The sequence below is a fragment of the Canis lupus genome, chromosome 30 (assembly GCF_011100685.1).
Source record: "Canis lupus familiaris isolate Mischka breed German Shepherd chromosome 30, alternate assembly UU_Cfam_GSD_1.0, whole genome shotgun sequence".
Lineage (NCBI taxonomy): Eukaryota > Metazoa > Chordata > Mammalia > Carnivora > Canidae > Canis > Canis lupus.
This window is the reverse complement of record NC_049251.1, coordinates 29,298,120-29,320,677: the sequence shown is the minus strand read 5'-3', so window position 1 is coordinate 29,320,677 and position 22,558 is coordinate 29,298,120. Positions and strand designations below refer to the sequence as shown.

Sequence of the window (22,558 nt, the reverse complement as noted above, 5' to 3'; positions counted from 1 at the left end):
AAAGTAATTTCCAACTTGTCCTTTCTCTTCTGATACCATTCTGAGAGAAATGTCAAAGACCTAGAATTTTTAAAATAGCATTTTATAAATAATGTATTCAAAGATTTTGACCTACTACATAAAGAATCCCATTCTTTAAGAAAAATATACAGATTTATGTAAGAGTTTAAATTCTGAGAGAATCAAGCCTGATGCCAAGCCTTTAGATTTCTAATGCTTCAATTCCAAAGGACCAGTGGATAGCAATTTTAGTACACAAAACTCCACTATGCTGTATAGTTCCTTTTTTCCTGGGTCAGACAGCTTTATTCTGCTTCATTAACCCCTTCTTTGCTCCTTGATGGATCTTGGAATCCAGTTTCCCTGTAAGGGAGAAAAAGAAGCCTCATTATTTATTTTTTATATTTGCAATGCAAATCTTTCATGGCCTCCCAGGTCTTCTGGTTACTGTGTTCCTGTCACATTCAATTATCTTGCTTCAGGACTCAGATACTTTCAAACTTCAGAGTTTCATTCTGTAAGAATGAGGAAGCAGTGGGAACACTGTTTAAAGGACACACAAACTTAGGCACACGCACACATACATTTAATGAGTATTTGCTGAAAGAATCTAAATAGTTAATATTTCTAAATTTTGTAGCTACTGCAAAAGGAACACCACTTTTTTCAGGATGTCTGATGCTAAGGCAAGTTTTTAAAGAATACACACATATAATAAAGGAAAGCATTTCACACAGTGGGAAACTCATTCCTCTGACCTGTTAACTGGCTGAGCATAATGCATGAACCTCCCTCACAGTGAGAAAAGCAGTTCAGTTCACCCCTTTGCTGCCTCAGACTTAATAGGGGGAGTGACCTGCAGCAGTGGAGTAGAATCCACATGAATGCTTTACTGACAAAGAGCCCCTATCACCAGCTAAGAAGGGCAAAGGTCATAGGCTGTATGACTCTTCTAAGTGTTAAAGTTAGAAAACAAGCAACCTTCCTGTCCCAGGTGACCCTAATGAGAGGTACTTCGCTGATGTGGTCCCTGACCTCTGACTCCTCAAATCTACCAGGACAGAATTTGCTTCAGTGGTAGCAGCCTTAGGAACTATCCATCTCATGAAGACAATCTTAACAAAGTTCCTGTCTGTATTGCACATTGCTTTCCACCACAAAAAGTCTCAGTTAAGTCAATAGTGATACTGACACTGAACTGAAACAAAAACAGGTCAGTTTAGTCTCTGCATAAAAAACAAAAAAGATGAACAAATAAACAAGGAACCTCCCTTCAAGGACAGCCATGTGTACTATAGCCCACACCCATAACTGCCTCCCATATGTTTTTTCATTTGTTACAGCAATCAAGTATATAAGAAAGAGGAGCAGTGGACTAGAAGTCAGGAGATCCAGGTGCTAGTCCACCATTGTCTGTTATTAATTAGCTGCAAAACCTGGGGCAAGTCATTTAGTCACTCTAGACTTCAATACCCTCTTTTGTCCAACTAAAATAAGAATACTTGATTTGTCTTGACTACTGCAAAAGATTGTGAGAAAAATAACCTCAACCTAACAAGTTTTTCCCTGTTTCCTTAAATTTTGTTTTCTTTTTCCTTCTCATCTCTTTAGTGGTATACCTGTCTCTGGAATGACATTACTTATTTTCTGGGCTTCCTCAGAAATCATCACTAAGCAATGCCCTGAACACTGTCCACAATAGTCACAATGCTGTTGATTTTAATTTGGGCTTTAGAACACAGAGTATTCCCAGGGATTTAGGAGTCTTTCATCCCCCAGGCTGCCCAGCTGGAAATCCGAACATGTGCCAGCAATCTGGCAAAAAGCCCTATTACAAGGCATGTTTGCCTTTGTATCTCTAACACTACCATAGTGAGTGCCAAATGGTAGGTGCTCAATAAATGTTTTCATCAAATGAATTAAAGAAAGCAGACATTACAAATTTCAAAACCTTTGAATCATAGGGACTAAGTAACCAAAATTGGCAGATATCAGATAAACATAAGAGTATCCATTGTAAAGATGGTGGTACCCAGAGGTATAAAGAAGTACTGCATCTCATTCAACTTTTTAGGGCAAGCTAGGACAGAATTCAGAATTCCACCTAGGACTCTAGACTTCTAGTTCTCTACATTGAGTAAGTTAGAAGACTGAGGTCCTCGCTGTAGTTTGAGACTACCTAGCCATACGTGAGGAAGTTAAGTTACCTAGTCACTCTTGTCCTCAGCTTTTTCAATGCTAAGAGAAAATTGGACTACATAGTACAGAAGGCTCCTTCCAGCTCTATGATACTGTGCCCTAAAAATGAAATGTGATTGGAATAATTTGTTTCCGAGGCAATCTGATAAAGTGAAAAAAGCAGGAAAACCAGAGATAGAAAGATGTGACCAAAACAACTTCTATAAACCTATTTACTCAACTGAAAAATGAAAGAAAAAATTCCTACTAACTTGCAAAGTTGAGAGAATTACAACTAACATTAAGTGCTTTCTAAACACCAAGCACTGTGCTGAGTTTTCTATATAAACACTAAGTCATTTAATCCAATAACTCATTGAAATACTATATATTAAAGTGCTTCATAAACTCAGTTTTCTGAAAAAGTAAGGGTGGTCATATTTATACTGAGGCTTCAGAACTGTTTCTTATGATCTCAGTTTACAACACTGGGCAAGTCTTTTAACTACATGTATTTCAGATTCCTCATATAAAAAAAGAGACATTATCTTCTTGACACTCTCAAAACTTTACTGTTTAAGAACATTCCAAGTACAATCTACGGAAAACTCCAGTCTGATTATGAAAGCTCTCAGTGAGACCAGCTCAAGCAAAATCAACCCATAGGAGCAAAGCACTCAATGGGTAGGCAAACTAATCCCTGGCTGCAGAGATGATGTCATAAAATTTAAAACTAATAGTAGGAAAGAGATATAGAGGAAGAAAGGACTTCCAGAGCATTCCCTGGGATTCAGAAATTCTTTCATCCCCTAGACTGCCTAAGAAAACCATACATGTGCCAGCAATCTGAGAGCTCATTTTAAGTAAGGACTTCTTTGCATCCCTAACACCTACCACAGTGACTGCCAATAGTAGAAATTCTTGGGTCAGCTACAAGCCATGAACTAAAGGGACTGGGGCTTCTTGCAGCATGAAGAAGCAGTCATCACAGTTGCCCTCAGACTGCAGGAACTCTGAACTCTGAGTTCTAGTTCAGCCTTGTCTTTGAAGACTTGGGATCTGGGCAGTTAACTACAGTAACATACAGTATACTCTCTTAAAGTTTTGATATTTCCCCAATGTTTTTATATTTAGTACCTGCAGCATTTCAGTGTTAACCACATCCTCAATCAGGTACCTAAAAGAAAATCAAATGCATGTGCAGCAGATGGACAAGAAGTTAAAAGGGGAAAAAGTATTTGGAATCAATCGATATAACTCTCGTACGGATTTTCACATGCTTTGCATAACATGTAAGGCAGTATTTGCATGAGTTTATAGAGCATGTAGTTCATTTAAAGTAAAACGATTTCCTTTATCTCTTTGAGCATTTAACCTAGATATTCTACTATACTTTTTTGCATTTCCTAATTTGAGCAGACACACAGCCAAGTGATATCATATTGCACAATGCTCCTTTCTGAATTATTTCAATTTCAAGAAAACATAATTATCCCCAGGTTAAGCAAGCTCAAGTTTATGTGTCCAAAAGCACAAATTAAAATACATCCCTTTACTTCCAGTTATGAAATGAATAGGGAACGGGATGAAAGGGTACAGCACAGAAAATATAGTTAATGGTATTGTCATCATATTGTATGATAACAGGTGGTAGCTACTGGTTGTGTTGTGGTGAGCACCGCATAACATATAGGGATGTTGAATCACCACATTGTACACCTGAAACTAATGTAACAGTGTTTCAACTATACTCAAAAAATTAAAAAATATATATAACTTCAAGGCATATAGATATATATATATATATATACATATATACATGTGGTACAACAGATAAATTTCTAAAAGCTTATTTGCAAGTGAGAGTTTAGAACTTGGAATATATCTCATAGAACTGATTTATAGAAGATTCCTAGGCCATCCCACAAAACAAAAAACAAGAATAAAAGCATGTAAGTCATAGGGCTGTAATTGAAAGAGAATATATTAATACTATGGACCTTAACCACTTAGTGTAATGATATATCTAGAAGAAAATGTGAAGCATTTCAAATTAAGAGCTAAGGGATGCCTGGGTGGCTCAGTGGTTGGGCATCTGCCTTAGGCTCAGGGCATAATCCTGGTCAGGTGATCAAGTCCCACATCAGACTCCCTGTGGGGAGCCTGCTTCTCCCTCTGCCTGTGTCTCTCCTTTCTCTCTCTGTCTCATGAATAAATAAAATCTAAAAAAAAAAAAAAAAATTAAGAGCTAAGTACGTATTTTTGCCTGTGGCAGTGGGAGCAAAGACTTTTTCCAGCTGTAAGCTTTGGCCTACGGTAAGGAAGTTCTGGCAGAGTATAAGATTTTTATTTTTACTTTTATTTTTTGCTTAAATTCGGTTAACATATAGAGTATTCTTAGTTTCAGGAGTAGAATTTACTGATTCATCAGTTGCATATAACACCTGAGTGTAAGATTTTTAGAGATGGTTTAGAGGAATGAAGAATGAAGGAATGAAGAGTTACAGGGAATAGAAACTTCACACCAGGGATCCCTGGGTGGCTCAGCGGTTTAGCGCCTGCCTTTGGCCCAGGGCGCGATCCTGGAGTCCCACGTCGGGCTCCCAGCGTGGAGCCTGCTTCTCCCTCCTCCTGTGTCTCTGCCTCTCTCTATGTCTGTCATAAATAAATAAATCTTTAAAAAAAAAAAAAAAAGAAAGAAACTTCACACCAAACTAAATCTTCAGGTAGAATGGTGCCCTCAATAGTTGTTTTTTTTTTTTTTTTTCTGGGGAGCCTGGCTGGCTCACTCTGTAGAGCATGTGGCTCTTGATCTCAGGGTCATGAGTTCAGGCCCCATGATGGGCACAGAGCCTACTTTAAACAATATTTTTTTTTTTTCTAAGACACATAGGGATTGGTCAATCCATCCTTTCCTTTTATTCTTTAAACTTTGCTATTATTTCTGACCAATGTTTCACTTTGGCCCACTATGGAAGAAGCTACAGTCTCACAATTTCTCTCTAGTCCTGCTGTCCCTGAAATAAGCATAAAGTCCATTATGGCTTTTTAAAGTTTTTAAGAACAAAAACAATGAGGAAAAGACAAGAGGTTACTAAAGCTCTCTCCTGTTTTTTTGTTTGTTTGTTTGTTTTTTGTTTTTTTTTAACTAAAGCTCACTCCTAAGAGCATCACTCCCCGCACTCCTACTTCATTAAACCTTATCAAGAAAAACAGAGGCCATATATGTACTGAAGGTAGATCTCTGGGTAGAGAAAGTACTGGAGTAAAACATTTCAGAGAAATATCTAAACTTTGTTTACACAGTACATTTTCTCACAGGAGCTTAAGGAGCAGATAAAAACCAAGATAGGGGAGGAAGCTAAGAAAAATTTATGGTGACTAAACGTCAAGTAGCACTGGGTATGGGAGAGAAAACCTAAAATCTTTCCCTGCTGCCACCAGTGCTACTATCAGTACCTAAAGTAAGGTGATAATGGAACAGAGAGGGATCGAGTCCCACAACCAAAAAAGAGAGAGAAGAAAAGAGAGATTTTTTTTAAAAAAGATTTTATTTATTTATTCATGAGAGACACAGAGAGAGAGAGGCAGAGACACAGGCAGAGGGAGAAGCAGGGAGCCTGACATGGGACTCGATCCTGGGTCTCTAGGATCATGCCCTGGGCTGAAGGTGGTACTAAACCGCTGAGCCACCCAGGGATCCCCAAAAAGAGAGATTTAAATCCTAAATAGTGGAAGAGTGCCTAGGTGGCTCACCTGGTTGAATATTCGACTCTTGGGGATCCCTGGATGGCTCAGCGGTTTAGCGCCTGCCTTGGGCCCAGGGCGTGATCCTGGAGACCCGGGGTCGAGTCCCACATCAGGCTCCCTGCATGGAGCCTGCTTCTCCTTCTGCCTGCGTCTCTGTCTCTCATGAATAAATAAATAAATAAATCTTTTAAATAGATAGATAGATAGATAGATAGATAGATAGATAGATAGACAGATAAGTATTCGACTCTTAGTTTTGGCTCAGGTCATGATCTTGGGGTTTTAAGATCAAGCCCTGTGTTGGTCTCCATGCTCAGCAAGGAGTCGGCTTGAGATTCTCTCTATCTCCCTCTGCCCCATCCCCAGCTCTCATTCTCTAAAATAAAATATAAACTAATTAATTAAAAAAATCCTAAATAGTGGAGGGGCATCTGGCTGGCTCAGTCAGTGGACCAAGCAACTCTTGATCTCAGAGTTGTGAGTTTAAGCCCCACACTGAGTGTAGAGATTACTTAAAAAAGAAAATCTTTAAAAAAAATAATAAATAGAAAAAATAAATCCTAAATAGTAGAGAGGAAGAAAAAAAATTCCAGGACCACTTAACTACCAGCTGGGATATAGTCTGAAATAAATAATATATATAAGTCAAAGGCAAAATGTTCAGATTTTCTAATATGCAGGAATCTCAGGAACATATGTCTCATAAATCATGAGTGTTGCCTGAATTTCGTGAATATACATTAATCTAAATTCATACTCCAAGCATTTTATTTTGTGATCAAAAGCAGTATTACTCAAACTGTAGTCAGCTGAGCAATAGCATCAGTAACACTTCTGAGATGGCCCAGGAATCTGTGTTTTAACAGCTCTCTAGGTGATTTTTATTTGCAGTACAGTGTGAAAAGTACTTCTCTAAGAGGGCACCTGGATGGCTCAATTGTTTAAGTGTCTTACTTCAGCTCAGGTAGTGGTCTCAGGGTCCTAGGATCCAGTCAAGAGTTATAGGGCTCCCTACTCAGCAGGGAGTCTGCTTGTTCCTCTGCCCTTGCCCCAACTCGTACACTCTCTCGTTCTCTCAAATAAATAAACAAACAAAATCTTAAAAAAAAAAAAAAAAAGAGAAAGAAAGGAAAAGAGAAGCACTTCTCTACAGAACACATTTATCAAATGGCTAGTTGGTCCTCAAGATACGGGGTGAGGTAGAGTAGTATACAACTGAAGACAACGCATGCCCCCAAATCATCCAGTCACATGAGAAAGCTGTGTCATCAAGGCACAAAATAGTAACTGACATGAGCAAATGGAAGGTTTGTTGAGGTTGTTTTTAAAGAAAGCTAGACAGAGAGGACACCACTTTGTTTTTCTTGAGATTGCTTTGAAATAGAAGAGGTTGGGGCAGCCCTGGTGGCCCAGCGGTTTAGTGCCACCTTCAGACCAGGGTGTGATCCTGGAGACCCAGGATCGAGACCCACGTCAGGCTCCATGCATGGAGCCTGCTTCTCCTTCTGCCTGTGTCTCTGCCTCCCTCTCTCTCTGTGTCTATGAATGAATGAATGAAAATAAACAAATAAACAAACAAACTAAAAAAAAAAAACAAATAGAAGAGGTTGCGGTAGGACTTCACAGAGGAAGAGAAGCTGGGAGTTGAAGAAGAGTTGGAAGTTGATAAAATAGAGTCTATAAAGTGATTAAGAAGTGAATATGCAGAGGGTCTATCATCAAAAATATATAAAGCAAAAGTTACAGACAGATAAATCATCAAGAGGTTTCAAAAAGAGAATGAAGAACAAGAGGGCTAGAGTAAGCACAGGAAAAGCAGGAAGTGGAGCCTCCAAACACTCAAAAATAGACACAAACTTAAGTCTTATTCTTTGAATACTGAGGAACAATGCATAAATATCATTATTGCCATTGGCATTCACTTACTACTTCCTTGAATGAACAGTGCAAAGGAGCAAAGCAGACTCTTTTGACTTACAAAGAAGGATTTTAAATGTAATAGGGTCTGCAGGCACCTGGATGGCTCAGTTCGCTAAGCATCCAACTCTTGGCTTCAGCTCAGGTCATGATCTCAGGTCATGACACTGAGCCCCACTTTGGGTGCTGTGCTCAGCAGGGAGTCAGCTTGGGATTCTCTCTCCTCCTCTCTCTGCCCCTCCCCCCTGCTCGTGCCTGTGCATGTTCTCTCTCTCTCTTAAAATATGTTTTTTTAAGATTTATTTATTTATTTATTCATGAGACACACAGAGAAAGAGGCAGAGACATAGGCAGAGAGAAGCAGGCTCCTCGAAGGGAGCTGGATGTGGGTCTTGATTCTGGACCCTGAGATCACGACCTGAGCTGAAGGCAGACACTCAACCACTGAGCCACCCAGGTGTCCCTCTCTCTCTCAAATGTAATGGAGTCATAAATGGAAGTTTAGAGTGATTCAACAGCATGCCCATAATTGTGGATCAAGGTACACTTTGGAAGGCTATACTGTAGTTAATATTAAAGTTATCATCAATAAATATAATTATATTAATCCTCCAAAGCTTGAGATGCCATAGAACAAGGTAAAAAGAGAAGATTTTTTAAAAAGTTAAACAGGTGAGACACGAGACAAAAAAAAAAGAAAAGAAAAAAAGAAAATTAGACCATCAAAGCTTGTGACTTACAGATTTTTGGATTTCCTTTAATAGGAAACTTCACAATCATTTCCTGGGGATTTGTGCAGATGAAAACAAATGGAGAATCAGATTCTTGACTCATGTCTGGATACTGCGAAATATAAAAATAACAAGTTCAGACTAGTTGGGACAAATATTGAATTTCAGGGAGATCAAAGGATGTCCCAGATTTCACCTCAACATTCTGATGATAGCACTCTCCATTTCAGTCAGGTCGAGAGGATTACGCTCAATGAGCCAGAACAAACCTTCACCTTTCCCCAGGCCTTAGCACAGCAGTCTTGTGCAGTCTACTACCTGCCATTTCTGACTTCCTATAATGGGAACTTTTTTAAAAAAGGATACCTGATATTTTCTCAGAAGAATCAGAACTGAGTGCTCTTTTAGCATAAATCACTGAGAGTTGGGAGATTCAGAGGTCTCCTTTGGGAACATCAGGCACCCCTCCCCCAGGTTAACTTGAGTAAAACACTGGAAGGTTTAAGAAAAATAGCACATTTGTGGAAATTCTGCCAGAAATAGTCAACAGAGCCCTTCTTTCACTAAAAGGAAGGAAGATGATTCATTCTGAAAGGTATGAACATGCAAACGCTGTTTTGCTGGATGCATTCCAGACTTACTTAGGGTGAAAAGGTAACTGGTAGAGCAATTCTTAAAATTATTTAGAAGCCTCCTTTGGATCTTTCATCACAAATCTGTGTGAGTACTTAGGACTTGTATTCCTTCTGCAAAGACAGACACAGAACCTAGAGTAAGACTAGGCTAGCCACACAATCACAATTTCAGGCAAAAGGGTTGGCAGAAAGTGCTCTCTAGCAATGCCCAACTGATTTGTTATTTCATTATTTCCTACCTTTTATGTCTTGTATTTAGCATGTTTGACAAATATGACTCATAGGTTGACTATGACTATGGGTCAGACTTCTTTACTAAAGGAGCCTTTCTCCTAGTAGCTACCATCACAGGTATAAACTTATTTTCCACTCTTATTCATCTGCTAAGATATGCCCTCTAAAGACCTAAGGCTCGAAAGTAGAAATGGAGGTTTCAGTAAAATAAGAAAATTAAAATTTCTCTGTAACTAGTGGAAACATAAATAGTTAAAACTTTCTCACTGACCACTTGACCACTCTGTCCTAGGGGGTAAGTAATGCTGTGGAGAAAACAGAAGGGATTTTTAGCACCTTTTGGTTCTGCCCACATACCATGGCTTTCTTTCAGTGTGGGACAGGTGTGGCATGTACTTTGATATAACATAGCTTAAGATCAAGTATCAGACACAATTATATTCAGAGGCAAGGTCAAAATGTTCACAGTTGAAAAAAAAGACTAAAGATGAGAAGGAAAATCTTCTTTCCTTATCCCCTAGATCTTTAGAACTCAAAGAAAAGCAGGTTCCAGCTGTTACTGTTGAGGTGCCTTATTATGAATAAAACCAGAGGCTGCCATCAAGATCTTTCAACTGAATTCTACAGAGGCCACAACAGCAGCAGTCACAATTCACACCTCTTCAGTTTTCCTACTCTCTCCCCTCTGTGTCTTAGAGTTTTGAGGCACAGGACAGTGCTGCTAGGAGCTCATGGCTCTGCTTTTTCAGAACTGCAAGCCATTTCAGTCATTCTCTTGTCTTTATTCTGCATCAGTAAATGTTCCCTCTATTGAATTCAGTCCCATTAAACACACTTTCTGTAATGTCTGCCATAAAACAAAATCTCTCCAGATCCCACATCCCTCAAGCTACTGCCCCATTTCTGATTGTCTTCATAACAAAATTTACTAAGAGATTATGTATGCTCCCTACTTCAAATTCCTCTATTTCTTGAATTCACTATAAATGGGCTTTCACTCCCATCACTCCACCAAAATTATTCTTGGTCAACTAGAGGTCATCATCATTCACTTCCATGTTGTTATATCAAATGGTCAATGCTCAGTCCTCATCCCAATTGATCTATTTGTAGAAACTGAAAGAATTCATCTCTTTCATTCTTGAACGCATTCCTCACTTGGCTTCCAGGATATCATTCTCTTCTTGGTTTTGCTTTTTACCAACTGCTCATCACCCCATCCTTTAAATGTTGCGAGTGCTTCAGGGGTCAGGCCTCAAACCCCTTCTCTCTCTACCTTTACAACCTTCAGTCTCAGAGTTAAAAAATAAGGCCCTGAATTTGTAACTATGAGAGGTGATGGATGTTAACTAAACTTATTGTGGCAATCATTTTGCAACATATTATATAACAAATCATTCCCTTGTACACCCTGAACTAATGTAATGTTACATGCCAACTACATCTCAGTAAAACTGGGAAAAAATGAGGTCCTGGAAATGCAAATCTAAACCACAATGAGGTACTAGTTCATGCTCATGGGACGATTACAATAAAACAAAAGGCAAAACAAAAAGACATGGAAAATAACAAATGTTGGTAAGGATGTGAAGTTAGAACCCTCATGCATTGCTGGTTGGGATGTAAAATGGTGCAGCTGCTGTGGAAAACAGTTTAGTTTTTGTTATTTCAAAGAATTACAAAATTACCATAAGGTCTAGCAATTCTACTCCTAGGTATATCTCTGAAAGAACTAAAAGCAGGGGGCAGCCCAGGTGGCTCAGCCATTTAGCGCCGCCTTCAGCTCAGGGCATGATCCTGGAGACCAGGAATCAAGTCCCATGTCAGGCTCCTTGCCTGGAGCCTGCTTCTCCTTCTGCTTGTGTCTCTGACTCTCTCTCTCTCTCTCTGTCTCTCTCTCTCATGAATAAATAAATTCTTAAAAAAAAAAAAGAACTAATAATCAATGTAGCACCATCATTCATAAATGAAACTATTCATAATAGTTTCATTCATCAATAGATGGATGAACAAATATGGTATATACATACAGTGGAGTATTATTCAATCTTAAAAAGGAATGAAATTCTGATACATGCTACAACATACTTAGTGAAATAAACCATACACAAAAGAACAAATATTGCATGATGCTACCTATATGACATACTTAGGATAAGCAAATTTATGAGACAGAAAATAGAGGTTACTAGGGGCACGGAGAAGGAGGGAGAGGAGTTATTTATTTATTTATTTATTTATTTATTTATTTAGATTTTATTTATTTATTCATGACAGACTCACAGAGAGAAAGAGAGGCAGAGAAACAGGCAGAGGGAGAAGCAGGCTCCATGCAGGAAGCCCAACGTGGAACTCGATCCTGGGTCTCCAGGATCACACCCTGGGCTGCAGGCAGCCCTAAACCGCTAGGCCACCAGGGCTGCCCGAGAAGGAGTTATTTAATGGGTACAGAGTTTCTGTTTGAGATGATGAAAAAGTCCTGGAAATGGATAGTGGTGATGGTTATGCAACATTGTAAATGTACTTAATGCCACTGAATTGTACACTTAAAAATAGTTAAAATAGTAAGTTTCATGTTATGTATACTTTATCAGAATACAAATAAAAATTTTAAAAATAGAGATTCTGAATTCATTTTCAAACCTGCCCCTCTCTTATCCATACTCCCCTTTAAAATGAATAATCAATGAATGAATAGATAGATAGCCAGCCTACTCACTATTCCATCCTTCCAGTTGTTCAGGCCAAAACCCCCACAACCAACCCACTGAGAAATACTGTTAACTCTACCTTCAAAGGATATTCAATATCTCACCACTTCCTAAGACCTCCACAGCTACTTCCCTGGTCCAAGCCATCATAATGTTTCCCTGTATTACCACAGTAATCTCCTAATTGGTCTCTCTGTTTCTGTCCTTAACCTCTCTCTTTTCTATTTTTAATAGGGCAGTCAGAACTATTTAAAAAAATATATCAGATCATGTCACTCCTCTACTTAAAACTCTCCAGTGGCTTTTCATCTCATTCAGAATAAAAGCCTAAGTCCTCACAATGACCTTCAGGTCCCTGGACAGTCTGCCCCCCCCCCCCCCCCCCCCCCATTTCCTCTCTGACACGTTTTTCTACTACTTTTATCTCCACTTAAACTCTACTCCAGCCACATTGGCTTCCTGGTTGTTCCTGCCTCAGAGTTTCTGCACTTGCCTATTCCCTCTTCCTGGAATATTCCCACCTTCCCCACTCCCAGATATCCACATGGCTTTTCTCTTTCTTCAGAACTTTGTTTAAATGTCAACTTAGCAGTAAGTCTTACCTAATTTAATTATTCTATTTAAAATCAGAGCACTGGGCAGCCGGGTGGCTCAGTGGTTTAGCAGCACCTTCAGCCCAGGGCATGATCCTGGAGACCCGGGATGGGGTCCCAAGTCTGGCTCCCTGCATGGAGCCTGCTTCTCCCTCTGCCTGTGTCTCTGCCTCTCTCTCTCTCTCATGAATAAATAAATAAAATCTTTAAAAGTAATAAATAAAATAAAATCAGAGCACCAATCGCCTCACAAACTTGGTACTCTCAACCCCTTTTTTTTTCCCTACAGTTCTTATCATAACCTAGTGCAATATAATTAATTTACTTATTTAAATGTTTAAAGTATTTTATTTTTAAGTAATGTCTACACCCAATGCGGGCTCGAACTCACAATCTGGAGATCAATAGTCACATGCTCCAGGCACCTGAGTGGCTCAGTTGGTTAAGCATCTGACTCTTGGTTTTGGTTTAGGTCATGATTTCAGGGTCCTAAGATTGAGCCCACACCCATGGAAGAGTCTGCTTGAGATTCTTTCCCCTCCCTCTCTTTCTGGTCCTCCCCCTGCTTGTGCGTGCTCACTCTTTCTCAAATAAATAAATAAAATCTTAAAAAACAAAAAAAGTTATTTGCTCTACCAACTGAGCCAGCCAGGTACCCCTAAGTTTTTAAATTTGGCTTCCCTTTATTAGGATGAAAGCTCCATGAAGCAAGGATTTTTGTCTATTTTGTTTACTCCTCAGCACCTTGAATCATGCCTAGCACAGAGTAGGCAATCAAATATTTGCTGAATGAAAGAACAATTTATCAACTCATGTGTTAAGGTTATTTTAACCATGCTAAATACACATATGCTGGGAACTACAGACTCTTAGGACTATAACTCTGGGTAAAAGCAGGTGCACTCTGTAATCTGTTATCCTTCAAGCTAAATTAGAACTTCTGTGTCTTGGTAAGTGGGCCAATTAGGCCCTATGTTTAATATTAACTACACTGACATATTATTAACAGAATAAGCAAATGTCAAGTAATGGGGAAAATGATGGATAAATGAAATCATAGAACAAGAGGTTCCTGGGATGGACCCATTCATGCCTCACAATGATGATAAACATTAAAATCAACTTTCCCAACTTGATCTAAATCCAAGTTTTATGTGAATATCCCTTTTTCCAAGTTTTATTACTGAACTTCAGAAACTTACAAGACACAGAGCTGAAGAACAAAGAAGCCTGCAAAGAATAAAGAAAAGTAAGGCCTATGCATTGGGAGGAGTAGAATGCACTAACACAAAGTCAGTTTGGCAGAGCCTCAGTATCTCCAGAAAAGTACAATCTCTGCAACTGAGTCCTGGGCAACGTGGACCACATTAAACACCAACAAGTCAGTGACTTACAAGAAAGAGATTTTTGGTCTGAAAGTCAAAAGACTAAAATGTAGCTGATGGAGAGAAAACTAAATTAGGGGCACCTGGCTAGCTCAGTTGGTAGAGTATGTAACTCTTGATGTCGGAGTTGTGAATTCAAGCTCCACAATGGGGGCAGAGCTTACATTAAAAAAAAAAAGGGGGGGGATGCTTGGGTGGCTCAGCAATTGAGCATCTGCCTTCAGCCCAGGGCATGATCCTGGAGTCCCGGGATCGAGTCCCACATTGGGCTCCTAGTATGGAGCCTGCTTCTCCCTCTGCCTGTGTCTCTGCCTCTCTCTCTATGTATGTTTCATGAATGAATAAGTAAAATCTTTTTTTTTTTTTAAGAGCAAAAAATTTAAAAAAAGCAAAAAAAGAAAAGTAAATTAAGAGAAAGGAGGTTCAAATTTGTAAACAATGTAAATAAACTGAATATCATAACCAATTTAGAGAGGATGCTAGAGGAAGCATCACTAAGATAGCACAACAGACAGGTTAGGGAATGTAGATGATAAAACCAAGCAACTCAAAGCAACAATTCAAATTCAGTAACAGATTCCTCAGGAAGTTGCTGCTGTTCTTGCCTATGAAAACATGACTCCTGTCACCTGGTTTCCAGCCTGCTGGGGGGAGGAGGGGCAGTTGGGTTTCATGGCTCATAAGTTTCATAGCTGTCTAACATAACAGGTAATTAACTACTAAACAGCCATTTTCTTCTCTTCTCCAGAGGGAAATTGTTCACCAGACATCTAGAAAACATTTCTTTTACAATTTCCATAAGGGGAAAGAGTTTACTGGTTTTTTTTAGCAGTCACTACTAATTCAGAGCCATGTGCCCATTTTTCACCAACTCTGCAAGCCTCCATTTATTTAGTCCTTGTCCTGAAAGGATGAGTAACTCCTAAACGATGTCACTCTTCACAACAAATCCCCAGATGACCTATAAGTCTTAGATCTCTCTCTAGAGGACTAACAGCTAAAGCAAACAGTTAAGAAGGAACTCATTGACAAAGAACATATATTTGCTGTAGGTTTTCTTGGTTTGAACTTTGGGGAACTAGATAGGACATGAAATCAGGCTCTGAAATCTAGTTAGCTGAAAACCAACTCCAAGAATATTGAGATGACAGTACTCAGAAAAAGAGAAGGAAATGAGTCTGATAAAAAGGACACAAGCACACAGATCCAAAGAAGCATATCCTGCAAACAACTGTGTTCTCTAATAGTTCTGGTTTACATTTTCCCTCAAAGCAATTCAAGGTTTCACAAGACACATAACTAGTACCTCAAGTCCTATGCTGCTAAAGGATAAAAGTTTTCTCACATCAGACTAATATACTGATTGTGATGCTTTGACAACATGACTACTATTATGTGTGATGAGTTAGATAAAGATCATGCCAGCCAGCCCAAAGTGGGATCGCTGAACTCTCATATACTAGTACCCAATTCAAATCATGTACCTAGGGGATGCCTGGGTGGCTCAGTGGTTGGGCGTTTGCCTTTGGCTCAGGGCGTGATCCTGGGGTTCTGGGATCGAGTCCCGTATCGGGCTCCTTGCTGGGAGCCTGTTTCTCCCTCTGCCTGTGTCTCTGCCTCTCTCTGTATCTTTCATGAATAAATAAATAAAAATCTTTAAAAAAAAATCATGTACCCAGTATCAAAGACAGGGGATTTATAGCTCAATGCTAAAGTTTATATTTTCTCCAGGTGAAAAGAATAAGGGATGAATGATATGCAGCTTAAAGGTCTTTTATTTTTTTTAAGATTTTATTTTATTTATTCATGATAGACACAGAGAGAGAAAGAGAGGCAGAGACACAGGCAGAGGGAGAAGCAAGCTCCATTCCAGGAGCCCGATGTGGGACTCGATCCCGGGACTCCAGGATCGCGCCCTGGGCCAAAGGAGGCGCCAAACCGCTGAGCCACCAGGGATCCCCCAGCTTAAAGGTCTTAGAGTCATTTGTGGAAAAGGACCTAGTTGAAGCCACATAGTATTAGTTTCCTGGTCCCATCCCACTCACAGGTAAGTTTCCACTGTGGCTTTCTGTGCCCTTGGAAATCCTATGCTAGAACCTCAATGCACAAGAGAACCGAAGCAAGTATACTTTCTCTAAAATTAACCTCATATGGATCCCTGGGTGGCGCAGCGGTTTAGCGCTTGCCTTTGGCCTAGGGCGCGATCCTGGAGACCCAGGATCGATCGAATCCCACATCGGGCTCCCAGTGCATGGAGCCTGCTTCTCCTTCTGCCTATGTCTCTGCCTCTCTCTCTCTCTCTCTCTCTCTGTGTGTGTGACTATCATAAATAAATTAAAATTAAAAAAATAAAATAAAATTAACCTCATAGCTTTTCTGTCCTCTTTAAGACTTAAATGGGAATCACCCACACATGACAGTTACTTTTGGTCTTAAATTTCATCTATCAGGCTTCTACTCCAATTTAAACTAGTGAGAACTAGAAGAAAATTGCTCTTAAAGATACTACCTTGTAAGGTCCTTAACCATTGAAGTCTACGTTGGGACTAATAACTCAGAATGCTAAAACTCGGGGATCCCTGGGTGGCTCAGCGGTTTGGCGCCTGCCTTCGGCCCACAGTATAATCCTGAAGTCCTGGGATCGAGTCCCACATCAGGCTCCCTGCATGGAGCCTGCTTCTCTCTCTGCTTCTCTCTCTCTCTCTATCTCATAAACAAACAAACAAACTTAAAAAAAAAAAAGAATGCTAAAACTCTTGGGTTAAGGGAACTGACAATTTTAGAATTTATCTCCCAACGGCTGGTTGACTCAACTGAGAACAATTATTCTGAGGCAGAGTTCAGAGCATCCTTTGATATCAATTAACATAAGGTCATCGTCAAGCAATCTGGTGCTATTACCATTAACAATATCCCTTCATAAAATGACATTGTCTTTGAGAACGAAACAGATTAAACTATCTTAAACTATCCAAAAAATAAAAAATTGTAACAACCATAACACTGTGTGTGGAATTAAATTTTTTCTTAAGGTCTTATTATTATTTTAAAGATTTTATTTATTTATTTGAGAGAGAGTGCACAGCAGGGGGAGCAGGAGAGGGAGAAGCAGGCTCCTCACTGAGCAGGGAGGCAGATGCTGGGCTTGATCCCAGGATCATGACCTGAGCTGAAGGCAGATACTTAACCAATTGAGCCATCCAGTCACCCCTTAAGATTTTATTTTACTTTTTAAAGATTTTATTTATTCATGAGAGACACACAGAGAGAGAGAGAGAGAGACAGAGACAGAGAGAGGCAGAGACACAGGCAGAGGGAGAAGCAGGCTCCATGCTGGGAGCCTGATGTGGGACTCGATCCCAGGTCTCCGGGATCAGGCGCTGGGCTGAAGGCGGAGCTAAACTGCTGAGCCACCCAGGCTGCCCCAAGATTTTATTTTTAGGTAAACTCTACACTCAATGTGGGGCTCAAATCACAACCCCAAGATTAAGAGTTGCATGCTCTACCAACTAAGCAAGTCAGGTACTCCTAGAATTAATTTGGCTTTTTAAGTCATAAAAAAATCTATTTTTGTATGGAGATACATACTACAGAACATCTTTCTTTTACTGCTACAATATAGGTTTTCTTTACCACAGGTCATTTAAAATTATTTACCTTAAAAGAAAATTCTCTTCTGGACTAATGATACTACCATTCACCCATTTGCCAGAGCCAGAAACCCATTTATCTTAGACTTCTCTCTCTCACTTTACATATCCAATCAAATCATATAGACGTTACCTCCTAAACATTTCAACCATCTGCTCCTTTCTGTCCAACTCACCTGCCAGAGCAGTAATAGAAATATGAACACAAAGCCCAGAGAAGGAAGTAATATAGTCCTGCCAGGGAGAAAATGAACTGAGGTCTGGGAAGACCCTACAGAGAGAGTGACATCTAAGTTGTTTTAAAGGATGAACAGGAACTATCCCAATGGACAGGAGTATGGAGACATGATATGGGGTGGTATATTCAGGACTCACATTTTTTTAAGAAGCTTCCTTGGGATCCCTGGGTGGCGCAGCGGTTTAGCGCCTGCCTTTGGCCCAGGGCGCGATCCTGGAGACTCGGGATCGAATCCCACGTCGGGCTCCCGGTGCATGGAGCCTGCTTCTCCCTCTGCCTATGTCTCTGCCTCTCTCTCTCTCTCTCTCTCTCTGTGACTATCATAAATAAATAAAATTTAAAAAAAAAAAAAAAAAAGAAGCTTCCTTAACCCTCCCCACCCTGCCTCCAGTCAAGATGAGTTAGGAGTTAGGGCTTCTCTTTTGTGCATTCCTTTTTCATACGGTAATTAGTATGGCTGGGTTTTCTTGTCTTGGTCTCTTCCAAACTTAAAGATTCAAAAAGAGGGACACCTGGGTGGCTCAGCAGTTAAGCCTTTGGCTCAGGTCGTGATCCTGGGGGTCCTAGGATCAGGTCCTGCATCAGGCTCCCTGGGAGCCTACTTCTCCCTCTGCCTATGTCTCTCATGAATAAATAAATCTTAAAAAAAAAAAATCCAGAAAGATGGAATGTCTTGTTAAAACTATGGATCCTTAGTCTTTAGCACAGCGCGTGGCACATGACAGATGGTCAGTAAATACTTGCTGAATGTATGATTATATAATATCCTGAGCAATAAAATCTTAAATTAGAGAGGTAATTTGCCACCTGGTGCATACAGTAGACTAGATGACAAATCAAGAAGCCTTGAACAGATTGCAAGAAGACAGCAAGTTTATAGCAGATTCCTTCTAGATCAAGCAGACCACTTTCACTCTAAGCCTGGGTTTACTTACAGGTGAAATGAAGGTGTCACATTAAGTGATTGATTCTACCTACATAAAACTTCTTACATCTGTCCCCCTCTTGTCTCATTTCACAGGCATTATCCTAGAACAGACCTTTAAAAATATTTTGACCCTGGAATGACAACTGCCATCTCATTAGTCTCCCCACCTTCTGGCTCTTCACTGTAATCCATCTTCCACGTTACAGCCAGATCCATTTTCCTAAACCAAGGCCATGATCACACTCTAAATACCCCTCTTCCATTTCACAATTGACTACAGAAAAAAGTCTTACTTCTGAAGCCTATTATTCAAAGCTATCTGTCATCTGACCATAACATATTTTTCCATTCTTATTTGCTTTCTTCCTCTACTTCACTCATAACTCATCTCTCAACAAACTGGCTTGCTATTATTCTCTGGACAGGCCCATAACATCACACCTCACACTTGTCCCTTTCCTTAGAATAAGCATTTCTATCGATTAAATAGGAAGACTTGAAAAGCAATCCCAATTCTACCAGTTACTGACTGACAGCACGCAAGTTACTTTAACTCTTTGAGTCTTGAATTCACTCATCCTGAAAGGAGTGCTGTGAAGATTAGAACATACATGATAGGACTGGCACATAACAGCTGATCATAAAGTGATAGATTTTATTATTATGACCCTTGAAGGCTAATTCAAAAGTCATATTCTTTTTTTTCTTTAACGTTTTATTTATTTATTTATTTATTTATTTATTTATTTATTTATTTATTTGAAAGAGAGAGAACACAAGCAGGGTGGTGTTGGGGTGGGTGGAAGGGGCAGAGGGAGAGAGAGAGAAGCAGACTCTCCGTCAAGCAGGAAGCCAGACACGGGGCTAGATCCCAGGACCTTGAGGTGAAGACCCAAGACGAAGGCAGATACTCAACCAACTGAGTCACTCATGCACCCGTTAAAAGCCATATTCTTAATAAAGTCCTTCGGGATCCTTCCTAGCTGGAAGCAATCTTTCCCTCCTTTAAATTTCTCAGAGACATTCTACTTTTCAAGACAGTTATCTTGCTTTTTATCTTGTATTTGTTTGTTTACATTCATATTTTATCTATCTAGTGGTCTTTCAAATATTCTGAGGACAGAACCCATAGCTGATTCACCTTCTCGTTTCTTTTAGTGTCTAAAACAATGTCTGATTTATGGTAGGCACTCAAGTATTTATTGATGAATAAATCAATAAATCTCCCCTTGGGGAGCCTACTTCTCCCTCTGCCTATGTCTCTGCCTCTCTCTGTCTCTCACAAATAAATTTTTTAAAAAATCTTTTAAAAAATATTAAGAATTTTATGTTCATTTTCAGATGAAAAGCTAAACATTAAAGAACTTACATAAATCCATAGACAAGTGTTAATATTCCCCTCCTCTGTTCGGGGTAAGTTCAGTAGAAAGTATAATGCTTTCTCGATTATTAAAAAACATACATTGGTTGTCCTCAACTTAGTAAGTGAGCACTTGACACTTTGGTTATAAAACAACTTAAAGACATCTGTTCTGGGCAGCCCCGGTGGCGTAGCGGTTTAGCGCCGCCTGCAGCCCAGTGCGTTATCCTGGAGGCCCGGTATCAAGTCCCACGTCGGGCTCCCCGCATGGAGCCTGCTTCTCCCTCTGCCTGTGTCTCTCCCTGTCTCTCTCTCTCTAAATAAATAAATAAATCTTTTTTTTAAATAGAGATTTTTAACTAATGGGGAAGTAAGCAATGCTGTGAATTACAGATTCACTAATTTCTTTTTTTTTTTTTTTAAGATTTTATTTATTTATTCATGAGAGACACCGAGAGAGTGAGAGGCAGAGACACAGGAAGAGGGAGAAGCAGGCTCCATGCAGGGAGCCCGATGCGGGACTCGATCCTGGGTCTCCAGGATCAGGCCCTGGGATGAAGGAAGCACTAAACCGCTGAGTCACCAGGGCTGCCCAAACAAATCTTAAAAAAAAAAAAAAAAAAAAAAAAGACATCTGTTCTGACCTAGAAATTCTAGTAAATATTCTAGACAAAAATTCTGAAAATACATTCCCTATTTCACTCAAGTGAGCTGTGATTTTAAAGAACTGCCTAGGGTTAGGCTAGTTGTGGTAGACACAGTTCCCCTTCTTTGTTGGTTTGACAAAGCCCTCATGATTCCTTAGGAATACATATTTTAGATCTATAAATATGCAGGTTTTCTCAGTACAACAGAAAGGGCATTTTCACATTTTTTAAAAGAAAATTTCCAGGGATGCCTGGCTGGCTTAGTTGGCAGAAAATGTGACTCTTGATCTCAGGGTCATGAGTTCAAGCCCCACGTTGGGTATAGAGAAGAGAAGAGAGGAGAGGAGAGGAGAGGGGAGGGGAGGGGAGGGGAGGGGAGGGGAGGGGAGGGGAGGGGAGGGGAGGGGAGGGGAGGAGAGGAGAAGAGAAGAGAAGAGAAGAGAAGAGAAGAGAAGAGAAGAGAAGAGAAGAGAAGAGAAGAGAAGAGAAGAGAAGAGAAGAGAAGAGAAGAGAAGAGGAGAAAAGAAAATTTTGGGACTCTGCATTTTTCAAGGCTAATGCCTGATTTGAATACTATTACTTCATTCTCTAATTGCTCACCTCTCAGGCCTACAGACAACACTTTAGTGACAGAAAATGATGATTTCTACACATGAGTTTTACAAATCTTCCTGAAGATCCATATCACTTAGATACCCTTATAGAAGAAGGAATAAGTAATACTACTCTCTTTCCCACTGAAGACTTCAATTCTATTGCCGATGTCAATTATATATAGGCACCCAGCAGAACTGCTTCAGCATAGCTCTTTAAAGATAGGGTCTTGGCTCTTAGAAAAGCCATAAGATCAAATAGACTGAAGGGTCAGTAAGCTGGCAGGAGAGGAATGGATTTAGTCAGAAGAAACAGAACAATCAATGACCTTGGAGATTTCAGACAAATCAGATTCTCTATTGAAGGCAGAGATATAAATAGCACAACACAACACAGACAAGTAGAAACAAAAGCCACCAACTCAACTTTTTGTTTGAAAACTTGTTAGGTCTAGAGAACTGTTCAAACCACAGCTGCTAATGGTTATGGATTTGGCAATCAAAATGTCTTTAAAAAAAAAAGTTTTAACTGCCTTACTATTGAGGTTACAAACCACAGCCTTGATGCATTGTTGCAGTCAACATCCTCCCTGCTGTTTTTGAGAGCTTACATCTGCTGCTGGCAGATAAAATGCTGGCAAACGGCATGGGCTCCTTCCAGGGGAATACAGGAGAAGTTGTAACTAGATGGCTCTCATCTACCTTTCTGTCTTGAGTTGAGCCCACAGTCTTTTCTGTATCATTCTTAGCTTGTCTAGGTTGAATCCCTGCCATTACTCAGGAGGGCTGAGGGTATAGTGGGATTTTTTTCCTGGCCTAAATTAGCCATGCCAGCCATACTATTCTTAGAAGATAAAAGGAAGATGAGTTCTTGGCTCAGGGCAAAGCATTTTTAGCACATATTTTTAAAAATCAGAGTATAGTGTACTTGATTTTAAACAACCACTAATAAAAGTTTTTCTGTTTTGTATTTTTTTAAGAGAATAAATGATCACACGATGCCAAAAA

General features: G+C 39.8%; 1 protein-coding gene across 1 annotated transcript in view; it reads right to left on the bottom strand.

The window, feature by feature from the left end:
* Positions 1 to 61: 61 nt before the first annotated feature.
* The window catches only part of TRIP4 (thyroid hormone receptor interactor 4), a 57,436-nt gene continuing 34,939 nt past the window's right edge, over positions 62 to 22,558 (bottom strand). The window contains 2 exon segments of the mRNA XM_038580706.1: positions 62 to 363; positions 8,586 to 8,688. Of these exon segments, the coding sequence (XP_038436634.1) occupies positions 296 to 363; positions 8,586 to 8,688 (171 nt within the window). The 3' untranslated portion in view covers positions 62 to 295.